Here is a 23,628-nt window from a genome sequence, read left to right on the forward strand (position 1 = left end):
AAGATGGAACAATGGTGGGCACCAATAAGATGGAACAATGGTGGGCACCAATAAGATGGAACAATGGTGGGCACCAATAAGATGGAACAATGGTGGGCACCAAGAAGATGGAACAATGGTGGGCACCAAGAAGATGGAACAATGGTGGACACCAAGAAGATGGTACAATGGTGGGCACCAAGAAGATGAAACAATGGTGGGCACCAAGAAGATGGAACAATGGTGGGCACCAAGAAGATGGTACAATGAATCAGCTAGCCAAGAATTTCTACCAAGTTACTAATACAGATGAGGGAAAGAATCAGCTAGCCAAGAATTCCTACCAAGTTACTAATACAGATGGGGGAAACAATCAGCTAGCCAAGAATTTCTACCAAGTTACTAATACAGATGGGGGAAACAATCAGCTAGCCAAGAATTTCTACCAAGTTACTAATACAGATGGGGGAAACAATCAGCTAGCCAAGAATTTCTACCAAGTTACTAATACAGATGGGGGAAACAATCAGCTAGCCAAGAATTTCCACCTAGTTACTAATACAAATGGGGGAAAGAATCAGCTAGCCAAGAATTTCCCCCAAGTTACTAATACAGATGGGGAAACAATCAGCTAGCCAAGAATTTCTACCAAGTTACTCATACATTTGGGGGAAACAATCAGCTAGCCAAGAATTTCTACCAAGTTACTAATACAGATGGGGGAAACAATCAGCTAGCCGAGAATTTCCCCCTAGTTACTAATACAGATGGGGGGGGGGGGAGATAGCTAGACAATAATTTCACCCTAGTTACTAATACAGGGAGGGAGAAAGGATAAACTATTCAATAAATCCTCCTATTCACTTACACAGATGGGAGAAAGAATCAGCTTGCCAATAGTTTTCCCCTACTAACAAATACAGAGAGGGTAAAGTATTGGTTAGCCAATAATATCCCCCATAAACCAATACTATGTGTGGAAATAATTATCTAGCTAATTTCTTACACTGGGGAAAACATTAAATAGGGGGGATTAAGAATCAACTAGCCTATTTCTTTCCTGGGGAAATAATTTTTGGCAGTAATATGACTGTACAATTATGAAGATACAGTAAAATATATTTTTTTGTTCACAATTAAAAAAATAAATCTTTTTATTGACAGACCAATCATGATTCGACTACATTCATACCAGTACATTTCTGAATTAGTCAGTGTGTTTCCATGTACCGGTAGCTATTGATTATTCACAAAGATTGACCAAATTTCGTTTCTTTTCGTGTCAGAGAACGATCTCATACCAAGTCAAAATGGCGGATATTACATGGGACGATTTTTTAGTGAGATCAAAATATTTGAAATAAAAAGCGTGAAAAATGGGTCCCAGGCCATGAGATATTTTGGAAGACTGTTTCTCATGAGTCTCACGCCAAAATCGTTAGATATGGCATGTATGCTAAATAGAGCTTGATCAGACATTTTCTTTCTTTCTCTTCAGATTTACAAGTGTGTATTTAATATCACACATTATACATCACAACATATAGGAGACTGACACAAAACAGGAAATATGAATAATGTAGAGAATAAATACTGACACACTGTTAAGTCCTCATACTGATGTTTTACAGTCCTGTAAATAACCACTCATCTGTACTAGACAACAACAGACACAAGGACATTGACAGTATGCACCAGTACTATTGATGTCGTTGAGACAGAAGTAGGTACTAGCGTGAAGACATTCTTACCTTGGCTTGTAGACAGGAGTACATAGGAGTTTAACATATGATAAAGTCACATTCTGTTTACTGTTTTGGACATGTTTTCTCTCAGGCAAAAGCTTGTTTGGTGTATAGAAAGGAATGGTTCATCAATGACTAAAGCAAGGCTTGCAGAACATATAAATATTTTATTAAATTCTATCATGTCCTTTATCAATCTTACCTTATTATCAGCACTTCTGATAAAAGTTTCCAGGATAAATCTGAGACTAGTCTATAGATTGTAACAGGTAATTAGGGCCTGCTATTTTCTGTCCAGAAAACTAAGACACAATTTAGCACAGTACTATGGTCTCCAGCTCAGTGTTAATCTAAGGTCATGTCTAGCCATACATGTATAGCTAAAACCCACCGCTCACAAAGCCTTGCTGAATTTTGTATCTACCGTCATCAGAATTCAGGGCTGGCCTTACACAATGCTATCTGGTACCCTCATTAAGTCTCACTGGAATTGTGATAACTTTTTATACTATTACATGTTGTTTCAGACTGAGGAAGTTTAAGACCCATCCAGACAAGACTTTGTAGTGTAATACTATCACATGTAATAGGGTGTGTAGGTATTTGAGAGTTAAGTTGAGCCTAGGTGATATGCCTTCCCAGCTGTTCCACACAAAGTAAAGCCTTTTTTGGTGTTCTAGTTGCATTCACGATTTTTTAACGGATTTCAATCTCAGTTGGCTTTAAAAGCAGCGATCTGTCCTCGTCGAGGGATTACATTCTGCCCACCTTTCCTAACCTGCTGTCAGTTTTGGGGTTAGCTGTGATGGACTGCACCCCCACTATAGCAGCATTGATCTGTGTCTGTAGATCTCTCAAGTCCTTTATATGTAATAACCGAACAATTTTGGCAGCTTCATTGATGATATAATCTGTAAAACATAAGCATCACACTTAAAAGACTATTACAAACATATAAAAAAAAATGGTGCTGTTTGTATGGTTGAAAAACAAATTTAAATGAATTTATCAACTTTAAACATAAAAAATGTTATATAAAAATAATATTTAGTGCATCAATATTAGTATCATAAATTTCAAAGAGGGACATTCTAGCTCAATAATAATTTGGTCAGGGACATTCTAGCTCAATAATAATTTGGTCAGGGACAATCTAGTAATTTGGATTTACTGTAGTCAGTGGGTTAACAACAGCCTATTCCAGCATGAATTGGGAAATTTAGTTTTAATTTTATTTGGGAAAATATACCCCATTTTTTTATTTTTTGGGGGGAAAATAAAGCACTATTTTAAAGAAAGCAGTCTGAATTCAGCTGTAGAACTTGGCAAAAGGTTACTGAAAACCTGATTTCCTCTTAAAAACAAAAGACAACTTACCTCCTGTTTCAAATCCTAGTTCTGTTTTATCTAATGGTACTTGTACTCCCTGTAAAACAAATAAGTTATTAGTGAGTTAATTAACTACTGTGGCACTATGGATCTCAGTTGTATTTACCTGAAGATTAATCCTAGGGCATAGTAAGTCCCCTCTATGGCCTAAGGAAAAACATTTCAGTAAACTCTTAATCTTAAGCATTGATGTTTTTTTATTGATATATATATGGAAACTGGGACAGGTTACAGAGAAACAATATGTTTTGATGTATTATTGAATTAATATCTTGTAATAATGATATAGGTATCTCCTAATAACAACTTTCTTAATAATGACTTACTATCATATAAAAACGACTTACTATCTCATTAAACAAATGTAACAACCTACTATCACCTAATAATGACATAGCTATATGATTAAATTCATCATTACTACATAGCTATATTATTAAATTCATCATTACTACATAGCTATATTATTAAATTCATCATTACTACATAGCTATATGATTAAATTCATCGTTACTACATAGCTATATCATTAAATTCATCATTACTACATCGCTATATCATTAAATTCATCATTACAACATAGCTACATCATTAAACTCATCATTATAACATTAGCTATGATTTTCTTTTGTCAGCGACCCGTACTGGGTTCTGTAGATCTTTATAAGCTATGTCAAGTAAGAATACCAGAGCTACAACAGCACGATCATAAAGGAGATTTTTTTAAAATTAAACAACTGCTTTTGCCTGTATTGTTCCATCCTAATCTCTAAAACATTACTTTTTTGGGCAATCATGCACATGTAACTTAAACATAACATAGTTTTTGGTATCCTATTTTAAAACTACCCTGATTGTACCATCTTAATCTATAAAACTGTACCCTGTTTGTACCATCTTAATCTATAAAACTGTAGCCTGGTTGTACCATCTTAATTAATAAAACTGTACCCTGGTTGTACCATCTTAATCTATAAAACTGTACCCTGGTTGTACCATCTTAATTAATAAAACTGTACCCTGGTTGTACCATCTTAATCTATAAAACTGTACCCTGGTTGTACCATCTTTATCCATAAAATTGTACACTGGTTGTACCATCTTAATCTATAAACTGTACCCTGGTTGTACCATCTCAATCTATAAAACTGTACCCTGGTTGTACCATCTTAATCTATAAAACTTTTCCCTGGTTGTACCATCTTAGTCTATAAAACTGTACACTGGTTGTACCATCTTAATCTATAAAACTGGACCTTGGTTGTACCATCTTAATCTATAAAACTGTACCCTGGTTGTACCATCTTAATCTATAAAACTGTACCCTGGTTGTACCATCTTAATCTATAAAACTGTACCCTGGTTGTACCATCTTAATCAATAAACTGTACCCTGGTTATACCATTTAATCTATAAAACTGTACCCTGGTTGTACCATCTTTATCAATAAACTGTACCCTGGTTGTACCATCTAAATCTATAAAACTGGACCCTGGTTGTACCATCTTAATCAATAAACTGTACCCTGGTTATACCATTTAATCTATTTAAACTGTACCCTGGATGTACCATCTTAATCAATAAACTGTACCTTTGGTTGTACCATCTTAATCAATAAACTGTACCTTTGGTTGTACCATCTAAATCTATAAAACTGGAACCTGGTTGTACCATCTTAATCAATAAACTGTACCTTTGGGTGTACCATCTTAATCTATAAAACTGTACCCTGATTGTACCATCTTAATCTATAAAACTGTACCCTGGTTGTACCATCTTAATCAATAAACTGTACCCTGGTTGTACCATCTAAATCTATAAAACTGGACCCTGGTTGTACCATCTTAATCAATAAACTGTATCCTGGTTATACCATTTAATCTATTTAAACTGTACCCTGGATGTACCATCTTAATCAATAAACTGTACCCTGGGTATACCATTTAATCTATAAAACTGTACCCTAGTTGTACCATCTTAATCAATAAACTGTCCCTTTGGTTATACCATTTAATCTATAAAACTGGACCCTAGTTGTACCATCTTAATCAATAAACTGTCCCTTTGGTTATACCATTTAATCTATAAAACTGGACCCTAGTTGTACCATCTTAATCAATAAACTGTACATTTGGTTATACCATTTAATCTATAAAACTGGACCCTAGTTGTACCATCTTAATCAATAAACTGTCCCTTTGGTTATACCATTTAATCTATAAAACTGGACCCTAGTTGTACCATCTTAATCAATAAACTGTACCCTAGTTGTACCATCTTAATCAATAAACTGTACCTTTGGTTATACCATTTAATCTATAAAACTGGACCCTAGTTGTACCATCTTAATCAATAAACTGTACCTTTGGTTGTACCATCTAAATCTATAAAACTGGACCCTGGTTGTACACTGTACCATCTTAATCAATAAACTGTACCTTTGGTTGTACCATCTTAATCAATAAACTGTACCTTTGGTTATACCATTTAATCTATAAAACTGTACCCTAGTTGTACCATCTTAATCAATAAACTGTACCCTAGTTGTACAATCTTAATCAATAAACTGTACCTTTGGTTGTGATGTTGCTTTCTGTAATGCCTCCTTTGACAGCCTGTTTTTAACCAATAAACAAATGGCCTGAAAATATGAAAAGCTCGCTAAATGACAACTCCATTTCAGAATATAAATGTGTTTCTTGTTGTAACAATTACATGGATTGCATTTGAATGATTTTTATTTGAAATACAACAAACAACAGAACTGCAAACAATGCCTACATAGTGTTAACTGTCATCTAGCATGGTTATCAAACATGTCTTACATTGAAACAATGCCTACATAGTGTTAACTGTCATCGAGCGTGGTTATCAAACATGTCTTACATTAAAACAATGCCTACATAGTGTTAACTGTCATCTAGCGTGGTTATCAAACATGTCTTACATTAAAACAATGCCTACATAGTGTTAACTGTCATCTAGCGTGGTTATCAAACATGTCTTACATTAAAACAATGCCTACATAGTGTTAACTGTCATCTAGCGTGGTTATCAAACATGTCTTACATTAAAACAATGCCTACATAGTGTTAACTGTCATCTAGCGTGGTTATCAAACATGTCTTACATTAAAACAATGCCTACATAGTGTTAACTGTCATCTAGCGTGGTTATCAAACATGTCTTACATTAAAACAATGCCTACATAGTGTTAACTGTCATCTAGCGTGGTTATCAAACATGTCTTACATTAAAACAATGCCTACATAGTGTTAACTGTCATCTAGCGTGGTTATCAAACATGTCTTACATTAAAACAATGCCTACATAGTGTTAACTGTCATCTAGCGTGGTTATCAAACATGTCTTACATTAAAACAATGCCTACATAGTGTTAACTGTCATCTAGCGTGGTTATCAAACATGTCTTACATTAAAACAATGCCTTCATAGTGTTAACTGTCATCTAGTGTGGTTATCAAACATGTCTTACATTAAAACAATGCCAACATAGTGTTAACTGTCATCTAGCGTGGTTATCAAACATGTCTTACATAAAAACAATGCCTATATAGTGTTAATTGTCATCTAGCATGGTTATCAAACATGTCTTACATAAAAACAATGCCTACATAGTGTTAACTGTCATCTAGCGTGGTTATCAAACATGTCTTACATAAAACAATGCCTATATAGTGTTAATTGTCATCTAGCATGGTTATCAAACATGTCTTACATTGAAACAATGCCTACATAGTGTTAACTGTCATCGAGCGTGGTTATCAAACATGTCTTACCTTAAGCTGTTCTAAGTGGTCAGCATGGGGAGGTACTTTGAGAATCATGGAAAGGGAGGCAACTCCTGCTTTAAAATCAGCATCATTGACTGGAAACCGAAATCAGTTACGTTTATCATATCACAATATAAAACTTCTTGCACTAATATTTTGCCTGTCTACTAGTACTTTTTGGTCATGAAGGTATTGCAATGTACAAAATATAAAAGGTTACACAGACATTTAAAAAACTAGAAAATGTCCGTAAGACATAAATGCCCCCGCTGCCATGTGAAATTAGTTTCAGTGTTCTATAAAAAGTTACAACCACTTTGATTTTGATTCCCTGAAACATGCACACACACAAGTTACTACACTTAAAGTTGATTTTAATATTCATATGTTTTTTCTGTATGTTATTACCATCTCCATAACATATTAAATGAAGTTGCTAAGTGTTTAAATTGAATCAGTAGATGATTTTCTATATATAGCAACAGTGTCCTTGGCCTTGACCTTGGAACCCTGAAACACAACAATGTCCGAATTATACTCATACTTGACCTTTGCATTAAGTTTGACAAAAATCCATGAAAGAATGAAGTTGCTAAGTGTTTAAAATGAACCAGTTGATGATTTTCTATATATAGAAAGTGTGACCTTGGCCTTGACCTTGGATCCCTGAAATACAACATGTCATAAGTATACTCATACTTGACCTTTGTATAAAGTTTGACCAAAATCTGTAGTATACTCATACTTGACCTTTGTATAAAGTTTGAGGACAGGACAGGATGTGACGATTTTCTATATATAGCAAGCATGACCTTGGCCTTGACCTTGGATCCCTGAAATACAACATGTCATAAGTATACTCATACTTGACCTTTGTATAAAGTTTGACCAAAATCTGTCAAGAATGAAGTTGCTAAGTGTTTACATTGAATCGGGACGGGACGGACGGACGGACATGGGTAACACTATATGCCCCCCCATTTTATGGCGGGGGCATAAAAATTGCACTAGACCACATTGTGTTTGTATTTTTCCTTTGTGTTTTAATATCATCAGTACAAAAAACTACCTGTAAATACAAAGTTCATGTACAATTATTTTACAAAACAAAACAATCAATCACAAAACATTACATTGTTCATTACACAGATTACTTAAGTGAAGATTGAAGCCAATCCTTGAAGCTGAGAGCAATTGGCCATTTTCAGTCAATGTCAAAAATTAGAGGGGTCATTAGAAATTAAATTTAAATAAAAAAATGGAAACTTGCAGGCTAATTTCAGTCCTAAACCCCCTCAAGCATATTCCTGCATAGCTGCACAGAGTGCTCACAGGGGGTGTCGTAGAATATAACAGGGATGGAGAGATACCATATGAGTTAATTATAATCTGATGTTAATAAGTACAAGATCATATGGAACAACTTAAGTTAACTGCTGTCAGGATCATTAATTGGCAGACGAGCTACAGAAGGTCTATGATCTGTGGATGTGATCGCAGTCTTAGTCTGTTGTTGGACAGAGATTGGTCAAGTAGTTTGTTTACACTTGAGCAAGCTACATTAAGCAGAGTTTAAATAATGCAAAAAGGCTGATGTGTTTTCTGATAAGTTACAACACAGGTATCCAGAGATTTCATACCTGTAGCAGAAAAAATGTCAGATTGTTTATTTTCAACAGAACTGAACTATTCACCAATTAAAAAAGGGGTATTTGAGAGCTACACATTCACAAATGCACTTTGATATAAATACTTTGTGACACCAATCAAAAGAATGGATAGTTATTAGGACAAGTATTGGCAGGCATCAATGAGAGTGATTAAGTGATCAGGGAATTTACAAACCAGCTGGATAACTCCTAACCAGTTTTCAGGATGCCATATTTTTTTAACAATGCCCATAATTAAGGTATCATTATTAAACCGTTTTAGTCCTTTCCACATTATTCTTTTAAAATAACCATGGTTTACAAAATTGTTGATTTCTTTACATTTTCTTATTTCATCTGAGCACATCCTTAACAAGGTTGTACCTTCATTTTGTTTCAACAAAACTGAATGTTATAAAAACAATAAGATTAGGTATCAGGTTGAGCCTATGGACATCCTCTCCTGTCCCATAAAACATACATTGTGTGCTAAAAAGTGAACATAAATTGTTGTACTGTAACAGGTTAATAGGGAAGAACATAAGAGTATCTGTAATCGAGGATAACAGGATATATCAATATGATTTATCAACTAGAACAATGACACCTCAGGAAGGGCCCAGCTGATATACTAGAACAATGACACCTCAGGAAGGGCCCAGCTGATAAACTAGAACAATGACACCTCAGGAAGGGCCCAGCGAATAAACTAGAACAATGACACCTCAGGAAGGGTCCAGCTGATAAACTAGAACAATGACACCTCAGGAAAGGCCCAGCTGATAAACTAGAACAATGACACCTCAGGAAGGGCCCAGCTGATAAACTAGAACAATGACACCTCAGGAAGGATCCAGCTGATAAACTAGAACAATGACACCTCAGGAAGGGTCCAGCTGATAAACTAGAACAATGAAACCTCAGGAAGGGCCCAGCTGATAAAATAGAACAATTACACCTCAGGAAGGGTCCAGCTGATAAACTAGAACAATGACAGCTCAGGAAGGGTCCAGCTGATAAACTAAAAAAATGACACCTCAGGAAGGGCCCAGCTGATAAACTAGAATAATGACACCTCAGGAATGGCCCAGCTGATAAACTAGAACAATGACAACTCAGAAAAGGCCTAGCTGCTAAACTAGAACAATGACACCTCAGGAAGGACCCAGCTGATAAACTAGAACAATGTCACCTCAGGAAGGGCCCAGCTGATAAACTATAAAAATGACACCTCAGGAAGGGTCTAGCTGATAAACTAGAACAATGACACCTTAGGAAGGACCCAGCTGATAAACTAGAACAATGACTCCTCAGGAAGGGCCCAGCTGATAAACAACAACAATTACACCTCAGGAAAGGCCTAGCTGATAAACTAGAACAATGACACCTCTGGAAGGGCTTAGCTGATAAACTAGAACAATGACACCTCAGGAATGGCCCAGCTGATAAACTAGAACAATGACAGCTCCGGAAGGGTCCAGCTGATAAACTAAAAAAATGACACCTCAGGAAGGGCCCAGCTGATGTTAAAACTAAAACAATGACACTTCATGAAGGGCCTAGCTGATATTAAAACTAGAACAATGACACCTCAGGAAAGGCCTAGCTGATAAACTAGAACAATGACACCTCAGAAAGGGTCCAGCTGATAAACTAGAACAATGAAACCTCAGGAAGGGCCCAGCTGATAAACTAGAACAATGACCCCTCAGGAAGGGCCTAGCTGATATTAAAACTAGAACAATGACACCTCAGGAAAGGCCTAGCTGATAAACTAGAACAATGACACCTTAGGAAGGGCCCAGTTGATGTTAAAACTAAAACAATGACACCTCGGGAAGGGCCTAGCTGATAAACTAGAACAATGACACCTTAGGAAGGGCCCAGTTGATGTTAAAACTAAAACAATGACACCCCAGGAAGGGCCCAGCTGATAAACTATAACAATGACACCTCAGGAAGGACCCAGCTGATAAACTAGAACAATGTCACCTCAGGAAGGGCCCAGCTGATAAACTACAACAATGACACCTCAGGAAGGGCCCAGCTGATAAACAACAACAATGACACCTCAGGCAGGGCCCAGCTGATAAACTAGAAAAATGACACCTCAGGAAGGGTCTAGCTGATAAACTAGAACAATGACACCTTAGGAAGGACCCAGCTGATAAACTAGAACAATGACACCTCAGGAAGGGCCCAGCTGATAAACTAGAACAATGACACCTCAGGAAGGGCCCAGTTGATGTTAAAACTAAAACAATGACACCTCATGAAGGGCCTAGCTGATATTAAAACTAGAACAATGACACCTCAGGAAGGGCCCAGCTGAGGTTAAAACTAAAACAATGACACCTCAGGAAGGGCCTAGCTGACTACTTATTGTAAACCTGTGTGATGTGCATATCTAACTGGGAACACATGAAACTAATTAATTTTCCAAGAAATTTTTGTTTGTAAGTTAGAATTAAACAACAAACTAGTGTCATTATTTTATGTACTTAAGTAAAATGTTATGAAGTAATGTAATAAATTTATTCATTTAATTATAACTAATTCCTAATAAAAATTACAACAACAAACAAACAAACAAAACATTCCAAATAAGGATTATATGAGTATACCGGAGGCTTTATTCAGGGAAGCTTAACAAGGATGTTTGTTAATTGGAAATGATCCAAAATGAAATATACAAAACAATTTGAAGGTAATTTCATACATCGCTCACATAACAAGGCTAGATGTAAATTTAACATATGGTATGTTTCTACAGAAAACAAGATTTACCTCCCAAGGTATTAACAAGAGCTGATGGGGAACAGCATAGCTTGCCTATTGGTGATATATGTTGTGAGATAGCAAATATCAATAGAACACATGTACATTAAAACCTTGATATAATGGTCGTCATTTCATTTGCCACCTCCCTTACCGCCAATATATTTTCAGGTCCCTTATATCGTGTTTTTCTTAAGAGTTCCTTAACACGTTTCCCTCAATTTATTGCCAAACCCCTTTATAATGCCAATATTTCTTTGAACAAATGGTGGCAATATAACAAGGTTTTGCTGTACCTTAACATATTGTACATTTGAAAAGATGAGACGACCAGACAACGTGAAATAGTCAACAGTGTATTGATGGGGATGACCAATCTGACACTGCACAAAATCTTTAACCAAGTCCAGTTAAGCTGTTTTTGGCCCTTAATATGAAAATATGGTTCAGAACATTGCTAGCACTCCATATAAATACTTCAACCTTATAATAGACAACAGCCTATTGATAGTGGTTGTCCGACACTCCATATAAAAACTTGCCCAAAAACTTTAACCTTAGTGAAGTGGGACGCTGACACCAGGTTGACTACATTAGTCCCCTCATTCTCCGAATAGGCAAGCTAAAAACCACATGCACACATACAAAAACACACACAAATATGGTAATCAAAATGTCCATTATGGTGGTCATAATTTCATAAATCTAACATGCTTTAATAACATTGGCCCAGTTAAATAGTTTGGTTTGATTTATAGATGAAATAGGTTTTCAAGATGGCCACCATGTTTCACAATTTTGTTTCCATTTTGCCCAAGGATATTTTACCACATATCTCATTAGAATCGGTTGATGTGGTTTCGATAAGAAGTTGAATATTGATGATGAATGGCAATACAGTACATCACTTGGGCTTTTGGCTCCAGTGACCTAAAATAATTATACAGTACAGGATATTTGTATTTTAAAACAATAACTTACAGTCCAAGTTGTCCAGTGGGTTTGTAGATTTAGCAGGTGCAGCAGCACTCGACTTCACAGTGTCTGGTGTTACACTCTTGTACTGATCAACTGTGGATAGAAAACTTGTTTAAATTATTCAGCAAAATGTAATTGATTTTTAAGCACAATGATCACATAAGTACATTAAAACAGATTTGTTTTGATGAATGAAGTTTATTGCATACTTTTTATTTGTCATAAAATCAACTCACCAGATTCTCCATAATCCAGACGAATCGCATAGCCCAGCAACCAGTCTATTAAAATTGTCCGTTCAGCCTGCTGGTAGGAACAACCAAGTTCTTCCAGATACTGAAATAAACAGTCAACCATGTTATATGCATGTAAAGACCAGAGAACTTGACTGAATTACCAGTCATACCAATATGCCATGAAATCTTAAAACCTTGGCACTGACATTCTGACCGTTTTTCTGAAATGAATAGCTTAAATCTTACAAAGTAGAGATACTTCCCCTGAAGTGATATCAATGGTTATAAAAGGAAGAAGCATGAACATTAAAAAATTACTTATATATATTTTGATATAAAATGAAAACATGATTTTACACTTTGTAGAGCTTTTGACCAGTCAGCCCCATTCATGTTCCTTAGACCGGTTCTGTCCTCAATCTTGTAATGACGAATTTTCTGGTCTTCTAGCCACACTATTAGGTTCCTGAACTCATTTTCATCTAAAATAAAGATTTACAGAGCGTGATACAACCTTCATTCATGTAACGATGTGCTTGTACATCACTTACTGGAAACAAATTATATCTAAATGTTCAGCTGTATAATGATTCACTGACATCTTTGTCTTTTATTTATATCAATAGATTTTTTTCTTTCTGTTCAACAGACTAAATTTCAAACTACTGTAAAAACATAATATTTCGTTGGGGATTTAATTTAATTTACTTTATTTCGTGGTTAAAAAAAAAACATGAAATATAATCCCAATGTAATTTTAAACACAAAAAAATTAAAATGATTGAATATCTTAAATAGACTTTTAGGTATATACTTGTATTACAAATCCATGTTGTGTTTACATTTAGACCTAAGTCATAATTAACAGTGTAATAATCGTCACAGGCACAGGTAGACACTTATAATAACAGCGAGTCAATCAAGCGTTATATTCGTAACACAGTTATTGTTACACAGGTAACGTCAGTACATGTCAATATTTTAGGTGATTGTAACCATTTCAGAAGAGACCTGTTTCTCGTCAGCTATCGTAAGGGACAGATACATCGATGTGAGTCTAGCTATACAAAGTATACATTATGTGTATATCGCTCCTTGTATATAAGCTATAGAGTGAGACGGATTAGACCAATACCCATCGAGTGAGTAAATCTCGCCAATCTTACATGTACTTAACTAATCAATATATTATGTTTGTACGTTGTACGTTGCACGTTGCAGGTAGCAGTCATCCTTAAGATTAATGAATTTGATAGAAGGAAGATGTTAATTCTCATTTATGACTGCTACCTCTGAAATCCACATATTTTTTTTGATTAAAGGGCTAGATTTACTGTGTCGTCAAGTCTGTCAATTAAAAACTTCTTAGTTACCAGAAAAAAATACAGGGTTTTAAAACATTGATTCCCCAAAATATAATCCCAATGTGTGCTCAAAGACGGGTCTATTAATCTAAACCCACTTATAGTTCATTTATGATATATGACAGACACAGGAGATATCTTATTCCATTGGCTAGTACAGGGTTGATTAACAACAAAATTTCTACAGAACAAAAGCTTGGTTTTTGATATGAACTGAACTGCACTGGATCATGTAATCTAATACCCACATCTCATAATACGATATTCTACTCAATATTTTAGCAGGTGGTGGCATACTTATACATGCTAGAAACTTGTAACGCACACAATTCGAGATATCTCCTGTTGAACAATCAACATGGTTTTCACTTAGCTAAGAGTAAAAATTCATGTGTTTTGCTTTCAGTGCTGTGACTTATTAATTTTTTTGATATCTATTCCCATCATCAATATGTATATAGGCTAAGCCTGTTGTCTCATCCAATTGTTCAATTGTTTTTGTACAATAAAATTTGTTGAAATGTGAAATCAAGTTGTATACTTGTTTTAAGAAATGTCCTCTAGTAAACAGCTATTTTAGATCTACAACCACATACTTCAAAACTCAGTTATCGGGTTGGGGAAAACCACTAACTTGTGTATAATATACAAACTTGCCTATTATTCGCCAATTGGGGTATGGATTTGTTACTAAAAACAGCCAAAATCACTTTAATCTAAGTAGCCAACACTTTCAGTTAACATCTTTTAGCAAAATATTTTTTACCTTGTCGTAAATAAATGCGATTTTTAATGATATATTGCAAAAGTTACTGTTAAAGCGATTTGGGTTATTTTTCAGTAACACATCCATACTCCAACTGGCGTATAATAGGAGAGATTGCGTTTTTTCCCCAACCTGGTTATTTATCTTTTTTTGGAGTAAGTTCTTGCTGTGGTTATTTTTGGTGTGTCTTGAGATGTGTTTTTAGTGATACATGTAGTCGTGTTGGAAGAAAATGGAAGAACACACATTATCAGCAGCCACATCATCCGCTCATATGACACCTCTGCAGGCTCAAGGAAAGAACAGATTTTATGGTTCATCTTGAAAAGGTATATTTTATTTTAAATCTACAGAACTTAGCTAAACTGCACACAGCTTATCGGTCGACGACCTCAGAAATGTGGGGTGGCCGGCGTAAGTCTAATACAGCGTACACCGTACCGTATGCCCACAGGGGCTTGTATAGACTTATATGTATAATGATAAAATTATCTTGAAATACTATATATATTTATGTGTGTGTATGTCAAGCTAATTTATAACAAGCCCCTGTGGTATGCCGGTCTCTGGTAGAATCTGTTTCAATAAAAAATAAAAGACCTAGTGATTTAACTTACTATCGTGGTCGAAAGAATCTGCTTGCTGATACTCTAACGCGCATAGTTTCCGTCTGAACATAGTCTGATACAAATGAAAGCGTAAGCAGAAATATTGCTTGAGTTGCGTTTCACGTTTCGGATGAAATCAGGAAGTACAAGGGAGCTAACTCTGAATTACTTTAGGCAATACTTTTTTGGAACGGATTGAGATTTACCACTTCTCTGGATTAACTACACACGGATCATGTCCGTCAGGTCAATTTTATTATTGGATAAATAAAACGGACATCAAGTTTTAATTTCATTGAATCCAACTCCAGAAAAACAAATGGTTTCAAAACATATTAGAAAAGTATAGTCACTAAATTCGTTATACTAGTTGTACCACTTGAAAAGTGTATTTAACATCAGAGACGTATAAAACACGTAATATACGCCTCTGCTAACACTGACAGAGAAGCTTAGTTGAAAATTGGCTTTGATACACAACACATAAACTTGCCGGCAATATTCACATAAAATAATGAAGTAAATAATATACAATGTTATAGTTACAATGTAGTACACATCAGGGATGTGTAGTGGACTACACTACACGTGCACATCCCTGTACAAATGACAGCCCTACAACATTATAAAATGTACACAAAAATTTACATAGAACGGCCTGGTTGTTCAATTACCTATTTGAGTAACAATTTTATTGCTGTAATGAGGAATAAAGTTTATCAACTAAATCCAAAAAATAACACAATGAAGTGCATTTGTACATTGTGTACATAAAATTATCAAATCTGATGTCAAACTATATTACTGACTTTGGTCTCCATCGACTTCAGTGTGTAGACAGTGGGGTAACCAGTATAATGTGTGTGTATTCATGAGTTAGAGCTGCTTTAGCGTTGTATTATTAAAATAGTTTTCTTATATCACACTGCATGGCAAAAGAGACGAGTTTGCACGGGGTTTTTTTATTATATAAAGCAGGGTGTGTCATATTTCTGTAATATTTACCTAACACAGAATTAGTCTACTGATTACGCGTCTGTTAACCTATCCTCCGCCCTCCTCCACTTTTCGATTCCCCAGATCATCTATCGAGATTTTTTTTTACAATCTATCCTCTTTCACCTCTCCATCGTACCTCCAATGTCTGCCATCGTCCTTTCTCGAGACTTGTCAATATAACTTGTCCTCCTTTCTCAATAAATAAAGCATGTTGGGATTATAAGCATAGGTAACCGACTTTCCGGATTACTTAGAGGCGCTACCGTACCTAATATCGTAATTTTGAGTTAAACTGTTGAGTGTTTATATCTGTGGAAAGCTTGACATTCGCTCCTAATTCCGTGCTACTGGCATTAAATATTAGATATATGATTTACTTTCCGGTGATCTAATGATCATAACGCTAGGACACAAATGTACAAATAATGCGGCTCCTTGTGACATCGAGTACAATACGACACAACAGTTGACAGCGACCACCGAACTCTTCAAGAAATTCTTCGTTCTTAGGGGAAAGCTATGTCACCCATGAGGTCACATCCCTTTCACCAGCAGCAGAAAAGGTATAGGTACACGTTTTATCGGTTTTAACGTTAACCATGAGAATCAAACTAACAGCCTAAAAGTTGCATACACAAATGTGGACATACTCTCTCTCTCTCTCTCTCTCTCTCTCTCTCTCTCTCTCTCTCTCTCTCTCTCTCTCTCTCTCTCTCTCTCTCTCTCTCTCTCTCTCTCGAAAAAGGTGAAATTGGAAGGAACCAAATAAACCCAGCCATTATATGTCTAACAGAAATCTTACCGAAGTTTACGAGACAACATCTAGACAAGCACATTTACCAAATTGATAACTATCAAGCATTCTTTGGAACTTTCTCAAATCATCTATTACATGTGAAGAAGTAAGATGGGATATATCCTTTGATGAATATGTTTGTTGTATAATATATCTAGCCAAGAGAGAAACTCTCACAATAGCTTGTGTTTATAGAAGCCCCAACAGTGTGGACACAAATAAATCTTCACTACTTGAATTTGTAAGAAACCTGTATGACTCCAAACCGACTCATCTACTTATAGTGGGTGATTTCAACATGAAAGAAATAAACTGGCTTACCAACTCAACATCCACATAGCAACACGATTTCTAGAAAAAGTCCGTGACTGCTTCCTGTTCCAACATGTAGAACAACCAACTAGACAAAGAGATGGACAGACCCTATCGTTGCTAGACCTCATTTTCACCAACGAGGAAGAAATGATGAGGGAATTAACCTACAATCCAAGTATAGGAAAAAGTGATCATCTTTTATTGTCCTTAGAATTAACATGTAAAACAATAACACCAATCCTCAATTTCAACAAACCCAACTTTCACAAAGGAGACTATAATGCCATCAGAGATATAATCTCAGAACTAAACACCAACAGTCTCACATTAACTGATAGTACAACTGATTATTGGAACTACTTTGCTGTATATCTAAAAAATCTAGCGAGAGAATGTATACCAGTGAGTAAAGCAAGAACAAGAACCACGACAAAACCGTACATCAACAGAGACTCCTTAAATGCAATAAGAACTAAACACAAAAATTGGCTCAAGTACATCCACTGTAAAACACCAGAGAACTACAAAGAATTCAAATCTGCAAGGAATCGAGCAACTTTTACTGTTCGCAAATCTCTTCAAAACTACGAAAAAAATATAACAGAAAACATAACCTCAAATGTTCCACCATTCTGGAAATATGTGAGATCCAAAACAAAATCCAAAATTTCAATAACCAGGATTATAGGACCAAACAATGAGCTAACCACTTTAGATGTTGAAACAGCTAATGTTCTGAACGAGTATTTTGTAAGCGTCTTTGTAGAAGATGGAAACATTGAATTACCAGATGGTTTACATCATAAATTTTTCTTTGAAACATCTAACCAGATCTCTGAACCTCTCAGAATCATCTTCAACAAATCCATCCAGGAATCTGAACTACCATCAGAATGGAAGAGCACATGTTTGTCCAATACACAAAAAAGACTCGACCAAACAAGCGAAAACAATTGGCCAATTAGTTTGACCTCTGTTCCCTGTAAATTGCTTCACCGCATTTTTAGAGACAAAATTCTGCAACACCTGAACAATTATAGCTTGTTCACCAGAAATCAAATCCTGGAGGTTCTGGAAGACTGGGCAACTGCCATGGATGAGGGGGCCAATACAGATGTCATCTACCTAGACTTCTGTAAGGCCTTTGATAAGGTCTCGCACAGGCTACTTCTACACAAACTAGAAGCATTGTAGGTAAAGTCAGCAACTGGATACGGAAATACCTGACAAATCTGAAACAAAGAGTTGTTATCAATGGAACCTTATCGAGAGTACAGAATGTGACAAGCGGGGTCCCCCAGGGAAGTGTTATCGAGCCGATTTTGTTTCTCATTTATGTTAATGATATGCCAGAATCAGTTAACTGTATAATGAAGCTATTTGCAAATGATACAAAAATATACTCAAGTATATCTACACCACAGGATAGGTTAGAGCTACAAATTAACACCAACAAAGTGTGTGAATGGACTGAGAGGTGGCTCATGAAATTAAATTTAGAGAAATGCAAACACTTGGAAATTGGTAACACATCCAGCAATAGCCAGTACAACTTCACAAACGAAGGAGTCACAACCATGATTGTAAAAAACAGACAAGGTGAGAGACCTCGGAGTGTAAAAACAGACAGGGAGAGACCTCGGAGTGTAAAAACAGACAGGGAGAGACCTCGGAGTGACATTCAATAAACAGCTCAAATTTAGCGAACATGTGTCTGCAGCCGTCTTCAAAGGAAACAGAATGTTAGGAATTATTTTTAGAACATTTACATTTCTAAATCAATCAACATTCCTTTTATTATATAAATCACTTGTCAGACCTCATGTTGAGTATTGCTCCACAATATGGTCACCCCTCCTAAAGAAAGACATACATTCAGTGGAAAACATACAGCGACGGGCAACTAAAAGGTAAATTGCATTGCAAGACTTACCTTACCCAGATCGACTAAAACGACTAGGACTGCCCACACTTGAATATAGAAGACTTCGGGCTGACATGATTCAAGTGTACAAAATTCTGAGTGGTGTGGACGATGCAGACAAGTCTAAATTATTTACTGAATCCACTTATCCGGCAACTAGAGGTCACCAGCTAAAGCTCTTTAAGAAACAATGCCGCGTAAACACCACCAAGAACATTTTCAGCAATCGTGTTGTCCCAAATTGGAACAATTTATCAGCTGAAGTGGTTAATGCAAAAAGTTTGAATATTTTTAAAAATAGGTTAAACGCACACTGGAAAGATCATGCACACACATTTTATCCGTCCTTTTAATCTACGATGTGTAAATATTAATTAATACAATTGCGACAATTAGACTTCACTAGTTGTCTAGATACATTTAATTTCATACAATGTATGCCATTCTTCGCGCACTCCATCATCAACCAATCTATCAACGAAATGCAGATTAATAACATCACTACAAGCAGCAGGCTTTCCATTGATGTTTACCTATGAGATATTTTTGTCTTGTTATATTTGTTTCAGTTAACGTTACCTAAAAAGGCGGGAATCGACCGAAAAGTGACTCGCAGATAATGTTAAAACGACGTTACGTCGGACCACATGTGACCAAACATCTAAATGTAAACAACTCTTGCTTACACAACAGGGTTTCACGGGTAATCAAACACCGTAGATAACTCTGAAGGCGATTATAATGAGTTACATGAGCTAGAAGATAACTTACTTCATGAATAAGTCAACAAGAAACGTTTGTTAGCTGGTCAACACCAACACATGGGGATCCAACTGTCTGTCTTTGTCACGTGCTTGTTGTATACAGACGCTGATGGTGTGAGCATCGCACCATTCTTGTGAAGACCACACACCACAGGATCGCATGACGTTGATAGTCTCGGCAGTCCTTAAAGCTTGTCCTATTTATGATGAAGGGGCAGTCACTATTCCAAAATGTCACACAATAAGGACCTTTAGTTAATTATATATATAAACGTAACTTTAAATGCAATCTACAGATTAAAACGATTAATCTTTATCTCAAAACACAGTCATGCCTTACCAGTTACCGGATATAAATCTCTCAGTATTTTCGATGTACTGTTAGACATACACGCAGAAGCTTAAAAAAGGATATATAAATATATGCCGTGATATTGAAGTTAATATTATATGTTTAATGCGTTTATATATATTAGCCAATGTTAACTGTATAAAATCTGGATAACTGAATGATGTCAACAATTCCGACAAAAACAAATTAGGAGTGATTTCAAAAATTAAAACCAAATATTTTAACACTGTAAATCCCTAGGCTTCCTATATACATATACGTAACACATATACCGTTCAATTTTGTTTAATTTATTTAGTAAACAATACATGTACATCACAATACACACATTGTATACAATTATATTTTTACAGTACTAAAGTATAATGTAGAACTTGAAAAAGCTATAGCACACATTTGATTGGATTAGAACATGATAAGATGTGTATTTTAATTAATCCATTCCTAATACCAGATAGCAGACCTAAAACCAGGAGGACTAGAACACATTAAGGTCCGCTACTGTTATACAGTGGCCTGATCAGTCAAACCCCGGGAGTGAGGCTTCCCTGCCCTCAGGAGGAAGGCAGGGGGTGCCATAGTGACGAACTACAGATTTTTGACAGCTTCAATGAGTTGATATATACATACACTAACCCGGTAATAAGCCAGACACCCAGCTGAGCACCCTTCAGAACTTCCGATTCTAAACACTAGTCAACTTTGACCCTAGTTTTGGTGAAATGTGCCAGGCGCACGCTGCTCATCTATGGTAGCCAATCACATAGGCGGGTCCCGAGAGACTAAACGTATACGCGAGTAAAGGGGGAGTCCGCGAGGAGCTAAGCAGATTACCACTAATAACCGCTATTTATAGATTAGAGCCAGCATTTCGTTTATGGATTAACCCCGAGACCCACGCTGTTGGAACTTTGGAACTTATAAAAGCAAGACAATGGAGTTCATGAATATATTTTTAAGTGTGCTGCTAGTGTTTCTGAGTAATTATGGATATGTAACAAAAGCCGTGTCTATGAAACTACTATTTCCATTTGGAGAACAACGTGGTGATACGTTTCTGGACCCCGGGGACGACATCAGTTCGGATGAAGTACCTCTTACTGTGCCGATAGTATTCTACGACAAAACCTACTATAGTGTATACGTGAGTACTACATCTATATAAACTAGAGGTCTCACAGACACGAGGATACAGAGAATCTCCTCTCAGCATCAGTACCAGAGATAAACGATGTGTAGAGTTCCTACACAAACATTCCCCGACACGAGAGGCTCGTACCGGGGTAGTACTGTATCATGCACCACTGGTATGCTCAATATACATATTTGTATAAATTGTATGTATAGGAACCCTTACAAATCCCCCAAGTCCGTTAACTTTTCTGTAGAAGCTATAGACAGACATCAATTTGGAATAACGTTATTTATAGAATGCATAATGTCCTATTTTAACAGCTTCGCCTTAATGTGGTTAAGCTTAGTGTGTAATACGGAATATCCAACATATGTGAAGATGTGGTGTCCCCTCAACTTCTTTTACTTCGATTGGGGGGGGGGGTCTCTCCATTTCTGATATGGTAAAAACCCGTCTTCAGTCCGATTTCATATCTTGCTCAACGCGATAACTTGACAGTACCTCGCTACCTTTCTGCTACATACACTAACTTACGATGGCCGACAAGAGCCTGACAAAAAGATATGAATTTTCATATCTTTTTGTACCACGGTACACTTTTATATGGTACACATAGATATGAAAATTCAATTCTTTGTGTACCATGTAAAAGTGTACCATGGTACATACAGATTATAAACAACTTTACAAAAATACTCTTTAATTTCACATGTATATGTACCAACAGCCGATATAAGCCGGCAAAATTATTTTAATTTTCATATCTTTCTGTACCGTGGTACACTTTTGCCCGGTACAAAAAGGTATGAAAGCTTCTCTCCTTTTTGTACCGCGTTACACTTTTTTTCATTTCTTTTTGTACCACCTACGGTACAAATAGATATGAAAAAAGTGTACCACCAGAGCATCGGAACGTTGTTATCGGACACTATGACCAGAACTTTCATTTGAGAAGTTGAAGCAGATAGAATACATATTAGAAATGTAAGTATTAGAATAATAATCCATAATGACTTCCTTTTTAACGTAAAACATTTATAAAATTCGGTAAAGGATATTGAATAGTTGATTTCAATTTAAATGAGTAAGTAATAGTTTGGTAGCTCATTTGGTGTAATAAAAATAACAGACATTCCGTGCGATAACATTTCATTGTATGTGATGACAGCCTTATCAGAGTGTAATTTGTCATACTTGGTAACCTTTTCGTCTGTTGGTTTCACATGTTTCTGTACCATGGCTGTTTTCGGCCGTTATTTTGGTACAGAAAGATTCAAAAGCAGCGAGTTCTGCTTTCCTATCTTTGTGTACCATGGTACACTTTTACGTGGTACACAAAAATTTGAATTTTAATATCTTTGTGTACCATATAAAAGTGTACCATGGTACAAAAATATATGAAAATTCACATCTTTTTGTCAGGCTCTTGTCGGCCATCGTACTAACTCAATACTAAGAGTTTCAAAAGTTCGGAGATGTTGCTTACGACGATAGTGATTTGTTATACCACGTACTTAGATAACCAATCTAATTCCGTGGTTATACGTATATAACTGTTATGTTGTTCTCGGGTTATTTGTGGTGAATTGCCACAATGTGTACGTCTCATGAAATTATGTTTCCCCTTGACCATGACCAACATCATTTCAGCACTCATCACCAGATCATAGAACGACTTCGGCCAACATAGCCTCCGCGTCATATCGTCTTTATATCACTCTTGTTCTTTTATTTTTGAAATTTACTTTCCGAACAATACATCAGATGATAAAGTACCGATTTGAGTGATTGTCGGGTTACATAGTAGCTACAAAATCTAACACTATTTCTCTTATTAGCCCGATGTTTCCTTAAGTATCCCTGGTTAGCCCGATGTTTCCTTAGGTACCCCTGGTTAGTCCGATGTTTCCTTAGGTACCTCTGGTTAGCCCGATGTTTCCTTAAGAACCTCTGGTTAATGATTCCTTAGGTACCTCTGGTTAGCCCGATGTTTCCTTAGGTACCCCTGGTTAGTCCGATGTTTCCTTAGGTACCTCTGGTTAGCCCGATGTTTCCTT

At 36.2% G+C, this 23,628-nt stretch overlaps 2 protein-coding genes across 2 annotated transcripts in view; one reads left to right on the forward strand and one right to left on the reverse strand.

Moving 5' to 3' along the window:
• Positions 1 to 1,876: 1,876 nt before the first annotated feature.
• On the reverse strand, positions 1,877 to 15,437 carry LOC110452697 (UPF0568 protein C14orf166 homolog). The gene is made up of 8 exons (XM_021501352.1): positions 15,296 to 15,437; positions 12,906 to 13,030; positions 12,549 to 12,648; positions 12,316 to 12,405; positions 6,914 to 7,002; positions 5,686 to 5,754; positions 3,102 to 3,150; positions 1,877 to 2,635 (listed from the first exon to the last, which is right to left on the reverse strand). Exons 1-8 carry the CDS (start codon positions 15,354 to 15,356, stop codon positions 2,478 to 2,480), a joined length of 741 nt encoding a protein of 246 aa, XP_021357027.1. The 5' UTR covers positions 15,357 to 15,437; the 3' UTR covers positions 1,877 to 2,477.
• Positions 15,438 to 21,232: 5,795 nt separating this feature from the next.
• LOC110452693 (nidogen-2-like) overlaps positions 21,233 to 23,628 on the forward strand; it is a 36,206-nt gene continuing 33,810 nt past the window's right edge. The window contains exon 1 of the mRNA XM_021501346.1: positions 21,233 to 21,580. Coding sequence (XP_021357021.1) covers positions 21,371 to 21,580 — 210 coding nt within the window. The 5' untranslated portion in view covers positions 21,233 to 21,370. The remainder of the gene's footprint in view (positions 21,581 to 23,628) is intronic.

The sequence above is a fragment of the Mizuhopecten yessoensis genome, unplaced genomic scaffold (assembly GCF_002113885.1).
Source record: "Mizuhopecten yessoensis strain PY_sf001 unplaced genomic scaffold, ASM211388v2 scaffold6821, whole genome shotgun sequence".
NCBI lineage: Eukaryota > Metazoa > Mollusca > Bivalvia > Pectinida > Pectinidae > Mizuhopecten > Mizuhopecten yessoensis.